This window comes from Lactuca virosa, chromosome 1 (genome assembly GCF_052849685.1).
Source record: "Lactuca virosa cultivar CGN04683 chromosome 1, Lactuca_virosa_CGN04683_v6, whole genome shotgun sequence".
Classification (NCBI taxonomy): domain Eukaryota; kingdom Viridiplantae; phylum Streptophyta; class Magnoliopsida; order Asterales; family Asteraceae; genus Lactuca; species Lactuca virosa.
The window spans coordinates 257,355,934-257,374,980 of NC_136426.1; the positions used below are offsets into that span (position 1 = coordinate 257,355,934).

Consider the following 19,047-nt stretch of genomic DNA (forward strand, 5'->3'; position numbering starts at 1 on the left):
AAAGGTGGAACTTATTCATAGATGGAACTTATTTTGATTAAGGGTTTTTTCGATCAACACTTCTCACCAAGAGAAGTTGCACTAAGCGGCATACAATACATAGAACCCTAGCATAACTTATAAACTAGGAAAATAACAAACTATATGAAAATCCATACAAATTAGAGATTTATACAATCTATACAAAACTTAAATCCTTATCACTAACATAAAGGATTCTAAACTTAGTGTACAAGAAAACCCTTCACGCCGGAGCTGAATTTCTTCATAGTATGATGCAACGCTGAATAAGTGATCAACATGAAAGGTGTTTGACACTCATCAGATTCTTAGGTTTGACCTAACATAACTCTTATTCAAATCACAATGGACACAGTGGCTAATTGATGGGGAATGATAGAGATTTGTTCACCTTCTGCAAGTGTGAACAACGTCGACAATGGAAAAGTAAAGGATCAAAATGGTCGGTGTCCATGTGGCAAAGCACATAAGCAATTAATCTTATTCAACTAGTGACATGGCAAACCGCGTAGGCAAGGGGATGCCACCTAGGATGACTAACAACTTCAAATGGACGGTGTTGGCAAAAAAGTATTGGTGGACAGGTTTTATAAACCATAAGGACCAAGTGGAAAAATGTTTCCATAATTATCCTAATTACGTCTATTTTGAAAAACCAAAGGATCGATCGCGTAAATTTTGTATAGATTTTAATTGGTGAAGGTTTTGGGCCGGTCGGGTCTAAGCGTGTCAACGTGATCGTATAATGAGACGTATTCCGTTTTCTACGGTGATCCATGAATACAGGGACCGAGGTCATAGCAGCAAACTCGAATCGAATTGGTGAGAAAACCTAGGGCTTTTGTTGGGCTTCGTCTCGTCTCTCTATATCTCTATATTGGAGTATTTATCAAGCCAAACTCTCTGCTCTTACCTCTTAGTCGTAAGCCACTCCCCTTCTGCATTTCTTTATGCAATTTTTCGATTTAATCCCATTCATTCTACATTCATCTACTCAATTTGGATCTCAGGGGTATCTCTTGTGCCGCTGGAGGAAAAAAATTCCTCATTCTAGAAGTTGCAAAGGTGTTTGATCACTGATCAGTGTAAATGATGATTTTCTTCAGCTGATTTTGTTTTTGTTCTATCCATCTGCATCGTGTTGTAACTTTTTGAGTTTCTTCATGTTAAGAATCTGTCACGGTTCATACCAGAAAACAATTCTTCTGTTGGATGGATGTAATGTGAAGAAGATTAGGGGGAATGAAAATGACATGTTTTGATGATTCTTACGTTACGTTATTGAATTACTTTGATTCGGTTTTGATCTAATTTCCTGATATTTTAGGGCTATAGAGGTGTTCGTAAACTGCTGTACTAGGTGTAGGGGTGGGGATTCGGATAGGAGGGTTGGGTAGTCTTGGTTTACGAGCTACCTCGTGTCGATGTTCGTGTGATCTCTGTTTCTCAATCGACTAGTTCGAATCTCTCAAGATTGACGTCGGTTTCGTCTTGATTTGAGTATGCAGTTGTTTGGAGACAGATTCTATATCTCATTTCCGTTTTATTGAGTCCTTTCCTATATCCATATTGAGAACTTATGTATGTGTGAGACTGCAAAATGGAGATCGGAGAACATTAGATATAAAAGATCAAAAAGAAATTGACTTATGCTCCTTTAGTTTCTTTAAACCATATCGGTTCACCTGATGGCAGTTAATCTTCTTCTTGCTCATTTTCTTTTTACAGGATTGTTGACGTCTTATAGATAGCACGGATTGGTGATGATCAGCTCATGGTTCTCAATCATAGCGTTCTTTCCATAACCTTTATATATATGTACTATTTTTCTTTTTTCTTTTTGACCTCTCATATGTAATAGGAAATAGTTTGACGATGAGAGATGCTTTCTTGTATGATGAACAATGTAACATCTATATATGTTATAATATCTGGTTCAACTCATATGCTGTAGAGTTGTAGTTCTTGCTTATATGGCCAAATCTTGATTCTTTCTGTTACTGATACATGGGTTTACTTTATGTTAATAAGTGTGTGATCTATATTTGTTTTAACTGAGTCACTTACATTCTTATCTTTTTCTGTCAGGATTCATGACCTCTTCTTATCATATATTTTGTAGACCTAAATTGGATTTTGCTGGTTCTTGACACCTGAAAAACATCAATTCTAATCAAGAATGGAGAGCTTAGCACAGCTGGAAGCTTTGTGTGAGAGACTCTACAATTCACAAGACTCAGTTGAAAGAGCCCATGCTGAAAACACCCTTAAAGTCTTTTCTGCAAATACCGATTACATTTCACAGTGTCAATACATATTGGACAATGCTTCAACTCCTTATGCATTGATGCTAGCTAGTTCAAGTCTTTTGAAGCAAGTGACTGAGCATACACTATCACTGCAGCTGCGTCTTGATATAAGTAATTACTCTTATAACCTTCTTCTTTTACACATCAATACAACTTTCCTGACTTGTGGACATCTAATGAAGGAAACTACATCATTACCTATTTGGCAAAAAGGGGACATGAACTTCAGCCATATGTGATCGGATCTTTAATCCAGCTCTTGTGTCGGGTGACAAAGTTTGGTTGGTTTGATGATGATAGGTTCAGAGATGTAGTCAAAGACTCCACAAATTTTTTGATCCAGGTAGTATCCTATGTTCTTCAGAGTTCATGTGCATAAACTTCCACTTCTTTCTTCTTATGTGGTGACTTTTTTATATATTTTTGTAGAAAACCATGTTACACATCACCCAAAAAACAAAATGAACAGAAACTGAACTAAAAACTACGAGTTTTGATCTATGTTATAAATAATAAAGGGCATTTGATTACCTCATAGTTTTTAGAATCAGTCGAGAGTCTTTCCAAGAATTCAGAAAATTTTCAAGAATCAAAGCTACAGAGTCTTCTGTTGCACTTTTTGAGTAGCAACTAGCAAATCCCTTTTATCTTAATGCTCTTTATATAACTTATTTGGTATTATTGTTATTATCCTAAGATGCATATTTTATCTTTTCTTGATGCATAAGAATTAAGACTTTACTTACATGGTTGCTGTTTTTATCAGGCATCACCCGAACATTGTTCTATTGGTTTAAAGATACTAAATCAGCTTGTTAGTGAGATGAATCAGGTTTGTTAATATATTCCTGCTCCTTAATCACTTCTTGGAAGAATCGTTTATTTGGGCTTTTTAGTCAATATTTTTATAACTTTTCATTACATGATGGAATTTTGTGATTTATCATTATCTGTCTTCCTACTTCTTTTCATTCTTACCTGTTCTTTTTTCATCTGATTTCACAGCCAAATCCGGGGTTGCCTTCTACACATCATAGGAGAGTTGCATGCTCCTTTAGGGATCAATGTCTTTTTCAAGTTTTCCAAATATCTCTTACTTCACTGCAACAGCTGAAAACCGATGGTAATGTGATAGTGTTTTTAAGTTTTTTCACTTCAATTTTGGTAAAAAAATTCAACCTTTCTATTTCACAATCATTTTAAAAGAAAAAAAAACAATTATATACATGCAGTTGGAAGCCGGTTGCCTGAGTTGGCACTTACTCTGGCATTAAAATGTTTATCATTTGATTTTGTTGGAACATCAATTGATGAAAGCTCAGATGAATTTGGCACTGTTCAGGTATGACTTTTAGTCTTCTACACTTGAATCTTGATTAACATATGAACAAGAACACTTGATTAAATCATTCTTTTCCTATTAATATTTTACGTAAATGCCATATAAACCCTTAAGTTTGCAAGTTTTTGTCGGTTTTACCCAAAGTCGTATTTTAGGTCCATTAATGCCTCAAGTTTGCAATTTTTTTTTTTCAATTTTACCTTTTTTGCAAATTTATGCGGTAAAACTGAAAATTTCTACCAAACTTAAGGGCTTTTATGAACCAGAAAAAAGGGTAAAACCGAGCATTTCTGTCAAACATAAGGGCTTTAATAAATCAAAGGGTAAAATTGAAAAAAAAAAGTTGCAAACATCCGGTTTTAATGAACCTAAAATCTACAAAAGGGTAAAACCGACAAACACTTGGAAACTTAAGGGTTTTTATGTCATTATCACTAATATTTTGAATGAACATTTGCAGATTCCATCTGGATGGAAGCCTGTTTTAGAAGATCCTTCAACACTACAAATATTTTTTGATTACTATGCAATCACAAAGCCTCCATTGTCCAAAGAGGCGAGTCATTTCTCTTGTTTATCAAATATATTCCTGAATTTCTAGCTTGTTTGTTTAATATTGAAATCTTTTTTCTACTTTGGTGTTGTATTTTATAGGCTCTTGAATGCTTAGTGAGATTGGCTTCAGTAAGGCGATCTTTATTCTCAAATGATGCTGCACGTTCTAAGTTCTTGGCCCATTTAATGACTGGATCCAAAGAGATCCTACAAGCAGGGCAAGGTACATTTTGAAAATTTTTAATTCTAGTTATTATTACTAAATTATTAATCAATGATAATGATAATTCTAGTCATACAAGTTCATTATCTTTTCATATAGCAAATTGACTTTGATTCTTGAAACCAACATCACTTCTGCTTCTATTTTAACCAAGGGAGAATTTTTTTATATACCCTTATTAAACATCAGATTATCATATTTGCCCAACTTAATTTCTAAATATCTTCATAAACTTTCAAAATATCGTATATGCCCTTTTTAAACATCAAAAGATCATAAATGCCCTTTTTAAAAATTAAAATATCATATATTCCCTTTTTAAACATCAAAATCAATGGTAATATCTAAATTCTAAACTACCCTCCATCTACAACATGAAAATAATCAACAACAACAAAAACTAAACAATCAATGCATACATTCCATGGAGAGGGCAGAAGATGAAACATTTTGTTTGACATTCCAACAATTTAGAAGTAGACATTCAATTATTATAGATGTAGAGACAATATGGTTAACTTTTTTAATTAATATAATAATTCTAATATATAAAAAATGATTATAAACTATTAAAAACATTGCAAAAAAGGATTTGGGCAACATATTGTGAAGGTTTATGAAGGGTAAATATGATATTAAGAAATTAAATCGAAGAATTTTAGAAGGGCATATATGAAATTCTCCCTTTAACAAAAGATTCCCTTTTTATGTGGAAATAGTCCCATATCAACAATTATGATTCTATTCAACAACCTAATCTAAAAGGTTATTTGTGAATCCTGTATCAGGTCTTGCTGATCATGATAATTACCATGAGTATTGTCGTCTTCTTGGACGTTTTAGAGTAAACTATCAGGTAATTTTGAATAATTTCAATAAAATATATCTCTTTTAATAATTTGATCTTATTTATGATTCTTACAGCTATCAGAACTTGTAAATGTTGAAGGCTACAGTGATTGGATACGTTTGGTTGCAGAGTTTACTTTGAAATCATTGCAGTCATGGCAGGTTGACTTTTGCTATTTCAGTCTTTCAGATAATATGATATAATAAATTAATAATCATATAACAATCTTCTTTGTACTATTTTCTAGTAATAAATAAATAAGACTCTCTTCTTTACTTCTTTACTAAATGCAACAACATATGTTTACTTTATTTCATGCCTCTTACAGTGGGCTAGTAGCAGTGTATACTATCTTTTAGGGCTGTGGTCAAGATTAGTGACATCTGTACCCTACTTGAAAGCTGATGCACCTAGTCTTCTTGATGAGTTTGTGCCCAAAATTAGTGAAGGTTTTATCACATCAAGATTTGATTCTGTACAGGTATGTGACACATAATTCATGAAGTTTATATTTTTTAAAATTAGTGAAAGTTTAAATGTGTAAAATTTGAACTATAGGCTACTCCTCAAGATGATCTCTCTGAAAACCCTCTTGACAATGTGGAGCTTCTTCAAGACCAACTTGAGTGCTTTCCATATCTTTGCAGATTTCAGGTAAACATGTCACATGTGTGTGTGTGTGTGTGAGTGTGTGAAATTTGAATGATACATATTGTCATATTTAATCGAAATCTTTTCTGCATTTCAGTATGAAAGAAGTAGTTTGTTTATCATAAACATTTTGGAGCCAATCCTACAACTCTATACGGTATGTTTTAGTTCAAATGTGAAATGGCATTCCTGTAAATATTGGTATTTATGAATTATGAATTATGACATGATGTTTAATATTTGATTTCTGGATAATAGGAAAGGGCACAGCATCAGATTAGTGATAAAAATGAACTATCTGTCATTGAAGCTAAATTAGCTTGGATAGTTCATATTGTGGCAGCTATATTAAAGATTAAACAGTGTAGTGGTTGCAGGTAACACAAATTAAATATATTCTTTTTTTACATTGTTGAAATAGTTTTTTTTGTCATTTGATCATGTGTAATTTTTTATACTTTTCTTTCAATTTAGCACGGATTCCCAAGAAGCTATTGATGCAGAATTATCAGCTCGTGTTTTGCGTATTATAAATGCCACTGATAGTGGATTACATAGTCAGGTAAATCAGTAAAATGCCTTTCACTAGAAGTAAAGTCTTGTTTTCTTTTGACTTAATGCATTAAGTCCTAACTATTTACAAATGTTTCCTCATTTGTTTTTTCCTTCCATTTCCCCATTATTCTCTGAACATCATTAATCAAAACAAATCTTTATTCAGAGATCACTTAATGGAACAAGAAGAACATCACCTATGATTTATTTATGAGTAGTTATATAAAGAACTTATTAATTTAAGATGATGGATTAATCTAATATCTAATGGCAGAGATATGGTGAACTAAGCAAACAGAGACTTGACCAAGCAATTTTGACTTTCTTCCAACACTTCAGAAAGTCTTATGTAGGCGATCAAGCTATGCATTCTTCTAAGGTAATGAAATAATAAATACATGCAACAAAATAGCAATGTACTTTCATTTATTTGTGTATTATGTCATTCTACTTTCATTTCTTTGTATAACAACATTGTTCTTCAAATCCTTATCTTATTAAGGCATTGTACTTTGAAAAATCTATATTTATACATTAGATTCTTCAAAGTAAAAATGAAAGTAAGATGCTATAATAAATTAAGTAGAGAAAGTACATTGCTATTTCTTCAGTTCAACTAAAAAGCTATCGATTTTTGTTGCAGCAGCTTTATGGTCGACTATCTGAGCTGCTTGGACTTAATGATCATACTCAGGCGTTAAATTTGATTGTTGGAAAAATAGCAACAAACCTCAAGTGTTACACAGAGGTAATTACTAAAATCTCCCTTGTTTTAAACAATATTGGAAAATTTCATACGATTTCTCATTTGCCATTTTTTACGTACAGAGTGAGGAAGTTATTGGTCACACCTTAAGTCTGTTTTTGGAACTTGCATCTGGGTTAGTTCCGTTTATGATTTATATTTGTGTGTGTGTGTGTGTGTGTGTTTTCTATAGGAAATGTTATTAGTTATTAGTTCTTAACCATGGGATGAATTTTCTTGCAGATATTCATCAGGAAAGCTACTTATGAAGTTGGACACAGTCAAATTCATTGTTGCAAATCATACAGTAATTATCTTCTATCTGATTTTTCTATATAATTTACAAAAAGAAAACAGTAAAAGGGTATTTTGGTCATTTTCCATGATTTACATTCCAATCCTTTGAAAGATATACAGTAATTTTCTATCTGATTTTTCTTGGAAAAAAGCATGTCATTTTATATAATTTTACAAAAAAATCAATAAAAGGGTATTTTGGTCATTTTCCATAATTTACATTCCAATCCTTTGGAAGATATACAGTAGTTTTCTTCTATCTGATTTTCTTGGAAAAAATCATGTCATTTTATATAATTTACAAAAAAAATCAATATTGGTCATTTTCCATAATTTACATTCCAATCCTTGGAAAGATATACAGTAATTTTCTATCTGATTTTTCTTGGAAAAAATCATGTCGTTTTATATAATTTACAAAAAAAAATCAATAAAAGGGTATTTTGGTCATTTCACTCCAATTCTTTAAAAGATATGCAAACCAAACAGAAAACAACAGATTCTAATTCCTTTGATAGATTCTAATTAAACTCTTTATATTTTATTATTATTTTTTTTTTGTAGAGGGAACACTTTCCATTCTTGCATGAATATAGATGCTCACGTAGTAGAACAACATTTTATTACACTATTGGTTGGTTAATTTTCATGGAAGACAGCCCTGTTAAATTCAAGTCTTCAATGGATCCACTATTACAGGTAGCTTCACAACTTTCATAAATCATAAATCATAAATCATAAATCATAAATTTTTAACAATAGTTTGATGATTGTTTTTATTTTTTTATAGGTTTTTATCAATTTGGAGTCGATCCCTGATACTATGTTTCGTACTGACACTGTAAAATATGCATTAATTGGATTAATGAGGGATTTAAGAGGAATTGCAATGGCTACTAATAGGTAATTATTTCATAAACATTCTTTTACTAGATAGTTTCAGTTGTGTTTATATTGATTATTGGATTGTTATAATTTATAAATGGCATTTATATTTGATCAATTTCAGCCGAAGAACATATGGACTTTTGTTTGATTGGTTATATCCTGCTCACATGCCAATCCTTTTAAAAGGCATCTCACATTGGGCTGACACACCTGAGGTAAGTTCACAAATATTCTTTCTAAATAAAAGTTTTTTTTTGTCTATTTTTGATTTTGATGTACTCATGTTATCCAAATTAATATAATATTCATGTCATGCACCTATATAGATTGTTAAAATTCATACCATGTAATTTACCATATAAGGGTTTTAAATGCAAGAAATAACAATGTAGGTCAAGTGATTTTTTTAGCATCCTATTGTTTTTTCTTATTACAGCATTGTAATTTGTGATTTTTTTTTTAAATTGTCAGTTTTGGATAATTACTTTCATATTAGCTGAAAGCCTGAAACAAAAATGTTTATTTAAGATAAAAAGTTGAAATTATTTATTCACCTTTTTTTTCATTTAAGAAAATGCCCATATTTTTTGTTAGTAGTTTTATCTGGAAAAAAGATATAGCTGATCAATTTTTAAAAAATATATATATTTATAAAACAAAATGTTTATTTATCATAAAAAAATTGAAATTATTTATTCACATCTTTTTTTTTTTATTATTATTTAAGCAAATGCCCATATGTCTTTTTAATAATTTTATCTGGAAAAAAAACTTATTGAATATTATAGTTGCTCATTTTTTTTTTGAAATTTATATATAAAAACATTATTTGTGATAGAAAATATACATTTAAATTCTTCAACAATAGAAAGTCTTTTTAGTCATTTTATCTATTAGCTCTATGATCAAAATTTGGCAGTTTATTATTTTATGATCATATAATAACTTGAAACAACAAAAGCAAAGGCAAATGTTATCTCAAGTAATGTGTTGAAATCACAATTTATAACAATTATTTTCTCAAAATAAGTTGTAATTTGCAGGTTACTACACCACTGTTGAAATTTATGGCTGAATTTGTTTTAAACAAGGCTCAACGTTTAACATTTGATTCCTCTTCTCCTAATGGGATCCTTCTTTTTAGAGAAGTTAGTAAGCTTCTTGTTGCATATGGATCAAGAATCTTAACTTTCCCTAATGCTGCTGATATCTATGCCTTCAAATACAAAGGGATATGGATTGCATTGACTGTTCTTTCAAGGGGTACATACCAACATACTTTCATTTTTTAATCTATTTTTATTTTAATAAGAGATTGTGATGTTTTGTTTCATAATAATTGACAGCCTTGTCTGGAAACTATGTAAATTTTGGGGTGTTTGAACTATATGGAGATAGAGCTCTTGCTGATGCACTTGATATTTCTCTAAAAATGACACTATCAGTTCCTTTAGCAGATATTTTGGCTTACAGGAAGGTATGGTATTTAAAATAATAATTTTAACTTATTATCTAATGTTGTTTTTGAGCTAATTCTTATTTTGTGTGTGTTTTGTAGCTTACAAAGGCATATTATGCATTTTTGGAGGTTCTATTCAACAGCCATATTGTTTACATGTTGAACCTTGATACAAACACTTTCATGCATATAGTTGGGTCACTTGAATCCGGATTAAAAGGCCTTGATACTAGCATCTCCACTCAGGTATATTATTATATTTTCGACTTTTCTTTATTAATGTCTATAAATAAATAATAAACAAATAAAAATCTTACTTTTTGTTTTGTTAGGCTGCATCAGCAGTTGATAATTTGGCTGCTTACTATTTCAACAACATCACCATTGCGGAGGCAGCAACTTCACCTGCTGCTGTCAACCTCGCTCGCCATATTGCAGAGGGCCCCACATTGTTCCCAGAAGTAAAACTACTTTCTTTAAAAAAATGAAAAATGAAAAATGCTATTTTCTACATCCAATTAACCCTTCTTTAATCTCTTGGCAGATACTGAAGACGCTGTTTGAGATTGTTTTGTTTGAAGACTGTGGGAATCAGTGGAGCCTTAGTAGACCAATGCTCAGTTTGATACTAATCAATGAACAGGTCATTAATTTACCACTTTATTCCTTCTACTTTTAAATTTTAATACATACATAAAAATTAAAATTCCCATGAATACATTAACCATATGATGTTTTTCTGATTGTTATTCACAGTTTTATTCTTGCCACCTAAAACGACCTAGTTTTGAATAAAAATAAAACTCACCCTCTTAATTCTAAAATAACCACACGAGGGTGATTTTTTTTTTTTTTACTCAAAACTACGTCGTTTTGAGTAGTGTTTTATAACACCCAAGCTTGGGTACATGACATGTGTGTGTGTATTTGGGTGTAATTTGATCTTTGACTGAAGTAAGTCAACTAACCACTATTAAATTGTGCAGATATTTTTGGATCTGAAAGCTCATATTTTAGGCTCACAGGTTTCTACTTTTCTTTTCTATACTTGTACTGAATTTTCTTAATCTGTCTTTTGTGCAAAAGACGTAAATACCCTTCTTGTCCTCGTCATCAAAAATAGCTTTACAAAGCTCATCCGGTCTGGACGAGACTAGACAAGTTTCCTAGGGTTATTTTTGACAACGACGAGGAGGAGGGCATTTTCGTCTTTTGTAAGATCAAGAGCAAGTCTGTGTCCCACGTTCTTTCACCTTTTTGATCGAGCCAAAAATTACATTTTTTTTATTCCCCATTGACAACAATATCAGGATCAGTATCAGTAACAACGAGATGTATTTGATATTGCAGCCAGTGGATCAACATCAGAGGCTGTCATTATGCTTCGATAAACTAATGGCGGACATTTCAAGAAGCTTGGATTCCAAGAACCGAGACAAGTTTACACAAAATTTGACAATATTTAGACACGACTTCCGTGTCAAGTAAAACCAAACATGTCTTGTCTCATCTCCTCCTAGGTTTGTTTTGTTTTGGTTTCATGTGTCAATCAATCAATCACGTGTATAGAAGAAGAAAAAAGAAACATTATTATTAAAAAAATGTCAGAAATGATGTTTGCATTGCAAGGAAGGTCATGTAGTAAGTAAGTAGTGTTGTTTATTGTTTGGACCCAGCTTTGGTACGTACATAAAGCCCTCATATAACATTATGGGAAAATGGGATAAAAAACTAGTTTGAGATTGTATCATATATCATATTGTTGAATGATGGATGGTTAAGATTAAAAAAAGACGGGACTCATTTTTTAAACCATGGTTAAAATTCTCGTCATAGTTAACCCAACATATAAAAAAAAAATGCAAAGTTGATTTTCAGCTTCGGTAGGTAAACTGCAAGTGGATAAAAATAGAGGTGTGTATATAACGTACAACAAAAGTGGCCATATATAGGCTTAATTACAAGTAAAACTGACCACCTGCAAAAAAGAATTATAGGAGGAAAAAAGCATTAATATTGCTCAACCTAGTGCTAAAAAATAGGTCATAAAGAAGAAGCAAAAGGATGAGATGAACGAAATCAAGCAAGAAGTTTTCTAGAAAAGAATGAGTATGAGATGTTTCATTAATAATAGACATTATCGTAGTTGCTTATTCAAGACAACAAATCTAGTGATGTCAATGGGATCAACCAACGGAGGAAGTAGCATTCCCGGCCCCTTCCCTCAAATTTCTCAGTGCAAAATTCTCCTATTTCCCCTCCCCCGCTCGACTCCCGTCCTTGTTTCCCCCATTAACAATGTTTGGTCCGAAATCCCCTTTAATTTATTTTTACTCGTTTGGAAAAGAGAGATCTAGACCGATTTAGGTTATCATAAGGCTTAGGGCCTTTGGAAAAGAGAGATCTAGACCCATTTAGGAAATCCCCTTTAATCTATTTTTACTCGTTTGGAAAAGAGAGATCTAGACCGATTTAGGTTATCATAAGGCTTAGGGCCTTTGGAAAAGAGAGATCTAGACCCATTTAGGTGCGGATAATGTAATTGAGGTGATCGGGGAGTTTGGGTTGTGCCTTGGAGCCAAGGGTATATCGGTAAAGTGGCAGTTCGAGCTCTTAATGAATTTTGGATTTTCGTTCGGAAGGTTTTGAGGTGAGGATAAGTTGATAGATGTGTAGAGCTTCTCGCTACCTTTCAGTGGATATAAAGAACGTCAAAAACGGAGTTGAAACGAAGAAGTTATGACCGTTCGAAGTTGGAGTAGTTCAGGTGAGTGATCGTTGACTTGTTGACCAAGCTCATTTAAGGCTCACGACGTGAGCATGAAGTGCTCACGACGTGAGGAGCGCCTGATGCACCAAAACCCTTACTTTCGGGTATTTAAAGGTATGAGATGATTAGGGTTGCTTCTCCTCGGCCTCTTTCACTCCCAAGACCTCTGGAAGCCCTAATCTCAACCCCCATTGAATTCCTTGATCATTCTTGGTGTTATTCAAGAGATTTTGAAGCTTTGAAGCCCTTTGAGGAAGAAGAAGATCATTGGTGGTGCATTTGTTAGCATCTTGGCTTCATCATCAGCTAGTTGAGGAGCTTTTGGACATTTGTAAGTCCTCAAGCTCATGCATTTCCTTTCCTTGCTTGCTAGATCTAAGTTTCCATGCATTTTATGGCTTGTAATGTTGGTTAGCATGCATGAAATCCATAAAGTTGGCAACTTTATGGATTATGTTTGTACCTTAAGTCCTATAAGTTCTGGATCTAGACTTTGGTGGTCATGGTTTTGGACTCCGAGTTTGAGTCTTGGCCATTTTTCCTTCATTTTGACCTAAGTTGGTGTTTGAGTAATGTATTGGACATATGTGACTGAAAAGCTTTGATTTTTATGGTCCTTGGGGTCAAGGAAGACCCTCTAGACCGTCCCATGTTAAAGCTTAATGGATTAGGAGCTTAATGCTCATTTTTGGTCAGATCTGGACTCACGACGTGAGGAATGAAGCCTCACGACGTGAGAGCGTGTTCGAGGAAGTTTCTGGGCCAAAGTCACGACCTCACGACGTGAGCATAAGGTGCTCACGACGTGAGCATCACCTGTGCAAGTTTTGGGTTCTTTGATTGTTAGCTAGCTTAGTATTGGACTTATCCTTTGGTTTGGGCTCGTAATGGGCTAAGGATTTTAGAGTAATGGACTTCTGGTTGGGCTTGCCTTGCTGGGCTTGTCCTAATGGGCCTTAGATGATAAATTGGGCCTTAGTGGTCCCAATGAAGTTAGGCCTTGATTGGGCCCAATGGGCTTGGACCTTTGGGCCATCGGAAAATCATTGGTTCAGAAAAGTAAATGGGCTTTAGGGAAAGGCCTATGTAAGGGTTTGGGCCCAATTTTGATGGGTTTTTATGGATTTGATAGTTTTGGGCCTTGGTTGTGAATCTTGTTGGGCCAGGGGTGAAACGGTCATTTCACCTCAAGTAAGGATTATGGAACATGGTTTGGAACCTAATTGCTAATTGGGTGACATTTTGGTATTGATAGCTCGGGGAGTCGGCAGGGCTGCAACCAAGGATTTCTTACTGTGAGATTCAACATTTAGGTGAGTTACCTTCCCAGTATAACTGGGTCGAAGACACCAATGCCGGCCCACTAGTAGTTGTTTATAGTAGAGATGATTGTCTTTGTGATAATTGTCTGGTATGCCACTATCTGTAGACATTTATGTGCTTGTATGCTATGTTATTATGTGATAGTGGTAGGGGCGAAATAGACCCCGTAGCCGGTTAAGATAAACCAGATGGTAGGTCGGGCACCCAGATATGCCTGATAGTATGTTTATGATATGTTATTATGTGATAGTGGTAGAGGTAAAATAGACCCCGTAACCGGTTGAAATACACCGAAGGGTAGGTCGGGTACCCAGATATGCTTGACAGGGTAGGTCGAGCACCCATATATGCTTGGCAGGGTAGGTTGGGCACCCAGATATGTCTGGCAGTATGTTTATGCTATGTTATTATGTGGTAGTGGTAGGGGCGAAATTAGACCTGGCAATTCGTGTATTCGTGTCATGAAAACGTGTCAGCCACGAATTTGACATGATACGATTACACGATGAGAAATATGCTTTATCTTAATTTTCAAGATGTATTCGTGTCGTGTCGTGTCTCTCACAAATTCATGTATTCGTGTCTCGAATTGCCAGGTCTAGGCGAAATAAACCGGTTGAAATACACCGGAGGGTAGGTCAGGCACCCATATATGCCTGACAGGGTAGGTTGAGCACCCATATATGCTTGACAGGGTAGGTCGGGCACCCAGATATGCCTGACAGGGTAGGCCGGGCACCCAGATATGCCTGACAGTATGTTGTTATGTGGTATGATAGGGGAACTCACTAAGCTTCGTGCTTACAGTTTTCAGTTTTGGTTTCAGGTACTTCTTCTTCGAAAGGAAAGGAGCCGGCATGATCGCAACGCATCACACTATGATTTCCGCATTATGAGATCTTTGGGAGCTGTACTCTAATATTGTTTTCTTATGACATGTTTTGGTTATTGACGTATTGGTTTTAATTATGATATGGGATGACACTATCGATGTTTTCAGACTATTGGTTGTTATAATTACTTATTTAAAAACGGAATTTTTGGTCGTAAATTTTGGGATGTTACACATTTATTAGGGTATTCACTTTTAAGTAAAGTTTTCTAGTGACCCTTTAAGACTTTGTTCTAAGTCTTGGGCCGATGAGAGTTGCACTCTGTCCCTAGTCATCTAAGTTAAGCCGAGATGGTCACCTCGAGGCGTTTAGGACTTAGGTATTTTTTTTATATCAAGGTAAAGGTTATGAGCCTTTAAAGCCTTTGTTCATGTAATGGGTAAAGGTAATTGTAACGACCCAATTTTACAAAGAAAATTTTCATTATATTTTTTTTTTCCATTTAAAACCAAAGCCAATCCCCTAAACCATAAAATCCCAAAACATTTATTTTCAAATCAACATTCATTACTTCATTGTTTTCCTTTTTAAAACATCAGAGGGTCCCAAACACATCAAAAGAGAGATAGAATGCACGCCACGTCATCACGCCTTGCCCTTGCCCTTAGGCTCAGAAGTACCTGAAACAAATCAACAACCTGTAAGCGAAGTGCTTAGTGAGTTTCCCAGAGCATACCATACACATTCGCATACATATATCCTGATAGCTAAAAATAAGTTATAAACATGCCACAGAAACTATGCAATACGATTCAACAAGAGTGCCATGGGCTACCCCACATGGTCTTTACCTAGGACCGCCATGGGCTACCCCACATGGTCTTACATCCAATGCCATGGGCTACCCCACATGGTCTTTACCTAGGACTGCCATGGGCTACTCCACATGGTCTTATATCCAATGGCATGGGCTCCCCCCGGGGTCTTCCATACCAACATAATATCACACAACATATCAATTCATAAATGAATAACACACACATAACATGATCACATAATGGGTCGGCCTTGGTGTCGTAGACCTATAGGTATGGTGAGAAGACTCACCTCCGTCCAATGAATACAATTACTGCCCTCCCAATAATCCGCAACCTACCAAGCTGAATAATAACAATAATATATAATCAATGATAAGACCTTAAATTACCCAAGGAAAGGCCCAACCTTCAAACTCTACCCCCAAGGCCCAATTACCCCTTTCTTGCAAATTGGACCCCAAAATCCAAGTCCAATATCCTTAATGGGCCCCTTGGCCCAATAAGGCCCAATCAATAAGTCCTTGGCCCAAACAGATGAAAAGGACTCAATCTTATAGAGTCCAAACAAGCTCATCAGCCAAATGAGGCCCAAAGGCCCAAAACAGATTAGGGCCCATCTGAGCTGCGTACGCCCAACGTACCTCCCTGGTATGCGCAGCGTACTGAGGGTCTAGTGACTACGCGCTGCGTACATACAGTTACGCCCAGCGTACAATCGTATTAAGCACTTTTCCCATTAAGTGCTTAATGCTCGAATCTCTCACGTCCAAAAGCTAGATCTAAGATTGAAAAGATGTCCCAAGGCATAAAGTTGGCAACTTTATGCCCTTGCATGTCTCATACACTCCCAACCACCCCATTAAGACCTTTTCAAGGTCTTTTACCCAAGCATGAGGTCACAACTCTCATCAAGCTTCCATTTTTATACTTCTAAATGACCAGGGGACCTTAGATCTGACTTTCATATCAAAAGGGAAGGTTTAACTCAACAAAAGAGGTCCAAAGTTCATAAAAGGGACAAACCACCAAAACCCTAGCTAGATCTAAAGATTAGAAAGGAAAGATGCAAGCTTTTTACCTCCAGAAGCTTTGCAAGATGCTTTTGGTGCAGGATCTTGAAGCACCCTCTTGATCCAAGCTTGCTTGACCACCCCTTCTTCTTGAAATACACACAAAAAGGCCACAAATGCACTCTTTAAGGCCTAAGAATGATCTCACAAGGTTTCCAGGAGTATATGGACGTTCTAGGGCTGTGGAGGCTCTCTAGGGTTTAGTCCAAGGGACTTAAAGTTGTTTAAATAGGCCTCAAGTCCGGAAAAATTAGGGTTTGCGTCCCTGGCGCGTACGCCCCACATAACTCAAGGTACGCCCGGCGTACCCTGAATTCCCCGCGACCATTTTTATGCGGTGCGCTAAGCGTACACTTAAGTACGCCCAACGTACTTAAGGGACCAATTATGCAAACTTATCATTTCTTAGGGTTTCAGGACATACCAGAATTTTGGATGTTACAACTCTCCCCCACTTGAACTAGACTTCGTCCCCGAAGTCTGCAGCTGAAAACAGTTCGGGGTAATGCTCCCGCATTTCCTCTTCTGGCTCCCAGGTCCATTCGGAGCCCTTTCGGTGCTGCCATTGCACTTTTACCAACTTTAATTTCTTATTCCGAAGTCCCTTCGTCTTCCTGTCTAGAATGGCAACCGGCCTCTCGACATAATTCAGGCCCCCATCCACCTGAATATCGTCCAAGGATATAACCGCGGACTCATCAGCAACACACTTCCGAAGCTGAGACACATGGAAGGTGTTGTGAATCTGACTAAGCTCCTCAGGAAGCTCTAAGCGATAGGCTACCTTGCCCACTCGGGCTATGATCCTGAACGGGCCTATAAATCGAGGCCCCAACTTGCCTCTCTTACGAAACCTGATAATCCCCTTCCAGGGTGACACCTTCAGCAAAACAAAATCCCCCACCTGAAACTCCAGATCTGATCGTCGTCGATCAGCATAACTCTTTTGACGGCTCTGCGCGATCCGTAACCGGTCGCGCACCTGCTGAATCAACCCGGTGGTCTTGAGTACCACCTCCGTGCTTCCCATCACACGATGACCAACCTCGTCCCAGCACAATGGGGTCCTGCACCTCCGACCATATAACATCTCGAATGGAGCTCGATCGATACTGGCATGATAACTGTTATTGTATGAGAACTCTGCTAGTGGGAGGTACGTATCCCAACTTCCTCCAAAATCCAGCACGCACGCTCGCAGCATGTCCTCCAATGTCTGGATCGTCCTCTCACTCTGACCGTCAGTCTGAGGGTGATATGCTGTACTGAAGTGTAGCTGAGTCCCCAGTTCCTCATGGAACTTTTTCCAAAACCTGGATGTAAACCGAACATCCCTATCTGAAACCACTGACACCGGCACCCCGTGCCTAGCCACCACTTCTCGAACGTAGATATCTGCCAACTTTTCTGCGGATATACTCTCGGAGATCGGAATGAAATGGGTACTCTTCGTTAGTCTGTCCACAATAACCCATATGACATCCACTCCCCTTGCCGTCCTCGGTAGCTTCGTAATGAAGTCCATAGTGATCTCTTCCCACTTCCACATGGGAATGGGTAACGACTGAACCTTGCCATGAGGCCGCTGGTGCTCGGCCTTGACCTTTCTACAGGTCAAGCACCGCTCCACAAACCCGACGATCTCCCGCTTCATGCAGGGCCACCAATAACTCAGTCTCAAGTCCCTATACATTTTTGTTGCACCTGGATGTATAGAAAACTTGGACTTATGCGCCTCCTCTAACAGTCTCTGCCTCACGCCCCCTGCCAATGGTACCCACACTCGGCCACACTGAGTAAAAAGACCGCGACTATCCTTGACAAACAAGGGATACTGACCCCGAATTTTCTCTGTTTTCCAGTTCTCCTTTTTCACCCCCTCAACCTGAGCCCCCTTGATCATTTCCAACAAAGGCGAAATCACTGTCATCCTCATACAAATGTCCCTAATCGGGGACCCCGTCACCTTGCAACTCAAAGCATCGGCCACCACGTTGGCCTACCCTGGATGGTATAGGATCTCGCAATCATAATCCTTTAGTACATCCAACCATCTCCTCTGCCGCATGTTGAGGTTCTGCTGATCCATCAAATACTTTAGACTCTTGTGATCGGTATAAATAATAAACCGCACTCCATACAAATAGTGTCTCCAAATCTTGAGGGCAAACACCACCGCCCCCAGTTCCAAGTCATGCGTGGGGTAATTTGCCTCATGAGGCTTCAACTGCCTCGAGGCATAAGCAATCACATGCCCTCTCTGCATCAATACTGCACCCAACCCTGATATCGATGCATCACAGTATACCACTAGATCATCCAACCCCTCAGGCAGTAC

At 36.5% G+C, this 19,047-nt stretch overlaps 1 protein-coding gene across 14 annotated transcripts; it reads left to right on the plus strand.

The window, feature by feature from the left end:
• Nucleotides 1–800: 800 nt before the first annotated feature.
• Nucleotides 801–11,662, plus strand: LOC145166289 (ARM repeat superfamily protein). Of its 14 annotated transcripts, none has more exons than XM_079085267.1 (31): nt 801–943; nt 1,032–1,106; nt 1,750–1,839; nt 2,144–2,441; nt 2,513–2,673; nt 3,097–3,162; nt 3,336–3,453; nt 3,563–3,672; nt 4,133–4,228; nt 4,327–4,450; nt 5,239–5,306; nt 5,375–5,461; nt 5,629–5,781; nt 5,859–5,954; nt 6,049–6,108; nt 6,210–6,328; nt 6,426–6,513; nt 6,781–6,885; nt 7,150–7,254; nt 7,335–7,387; nt 7,495–7,558; nt 8,113–8,247; nt 8,339–8,451; nt 8,558–8,651; nt 9,480–9,699; nt 9,783–9,913; nt 9,995–10,141; nt 10,228–10,356; nt 10,440–10,538; nt 10,882–10,920; nt 11,246–11,662. In XM_079085267.1, the coding sequence occupies exons 4-31, from the start codon at nt 2,201–2,203 to the stop codon at nt 11,381–11,383; spliced, it is 3,159 nt and encodes a 1,052-aa protein (XP_078941393.1). In that variant the 5' UTR covers nt 801–943; nt 1,032–1,106; nt 1,750–1,839; nt 2,144–2,200; the 3' UTR covers nt 11,384–11,662. The 14 variants fall into 14 exon arrangements, with proteins under 14 accessions (XP_078941393.1, XP_078941413.1, XP_078941358.1 ...); XM_079085287.1 differs by having other exon boundaries at nt 1,032–1,086; XM_079085232.1 differs by having other exon boundaries at nt 1,032–1,839.
• Nucleotides 11,663–19,047: the final 7,385 nt, after the last annotated feature.

Bases quoted from the DNA above. Each gene is read 5' to 3' on its own strand.
- LOC145166289 (XM_079085232.1), top strand. From the start codon at position 2,201: ATGGAGAGCTTAGCACAGCTGGAAGCTTTGTGTGAGAGACTCTACAAT. The intron at 5,462-5,628 runs GTTGACTTTTGC...TGCCTCTTACAG, and splicing joins AATCATTGCAGTCATGGCAG to TGGGCTAGTAGCAGTGTATA. The intron at 10,142-10,227 runs GTATATTATTAT...TTGTTTTGTTAG, and splicing joins ATACTAGCATCTCCACTCAG to GCTGCATCAGCAGTTGATAA.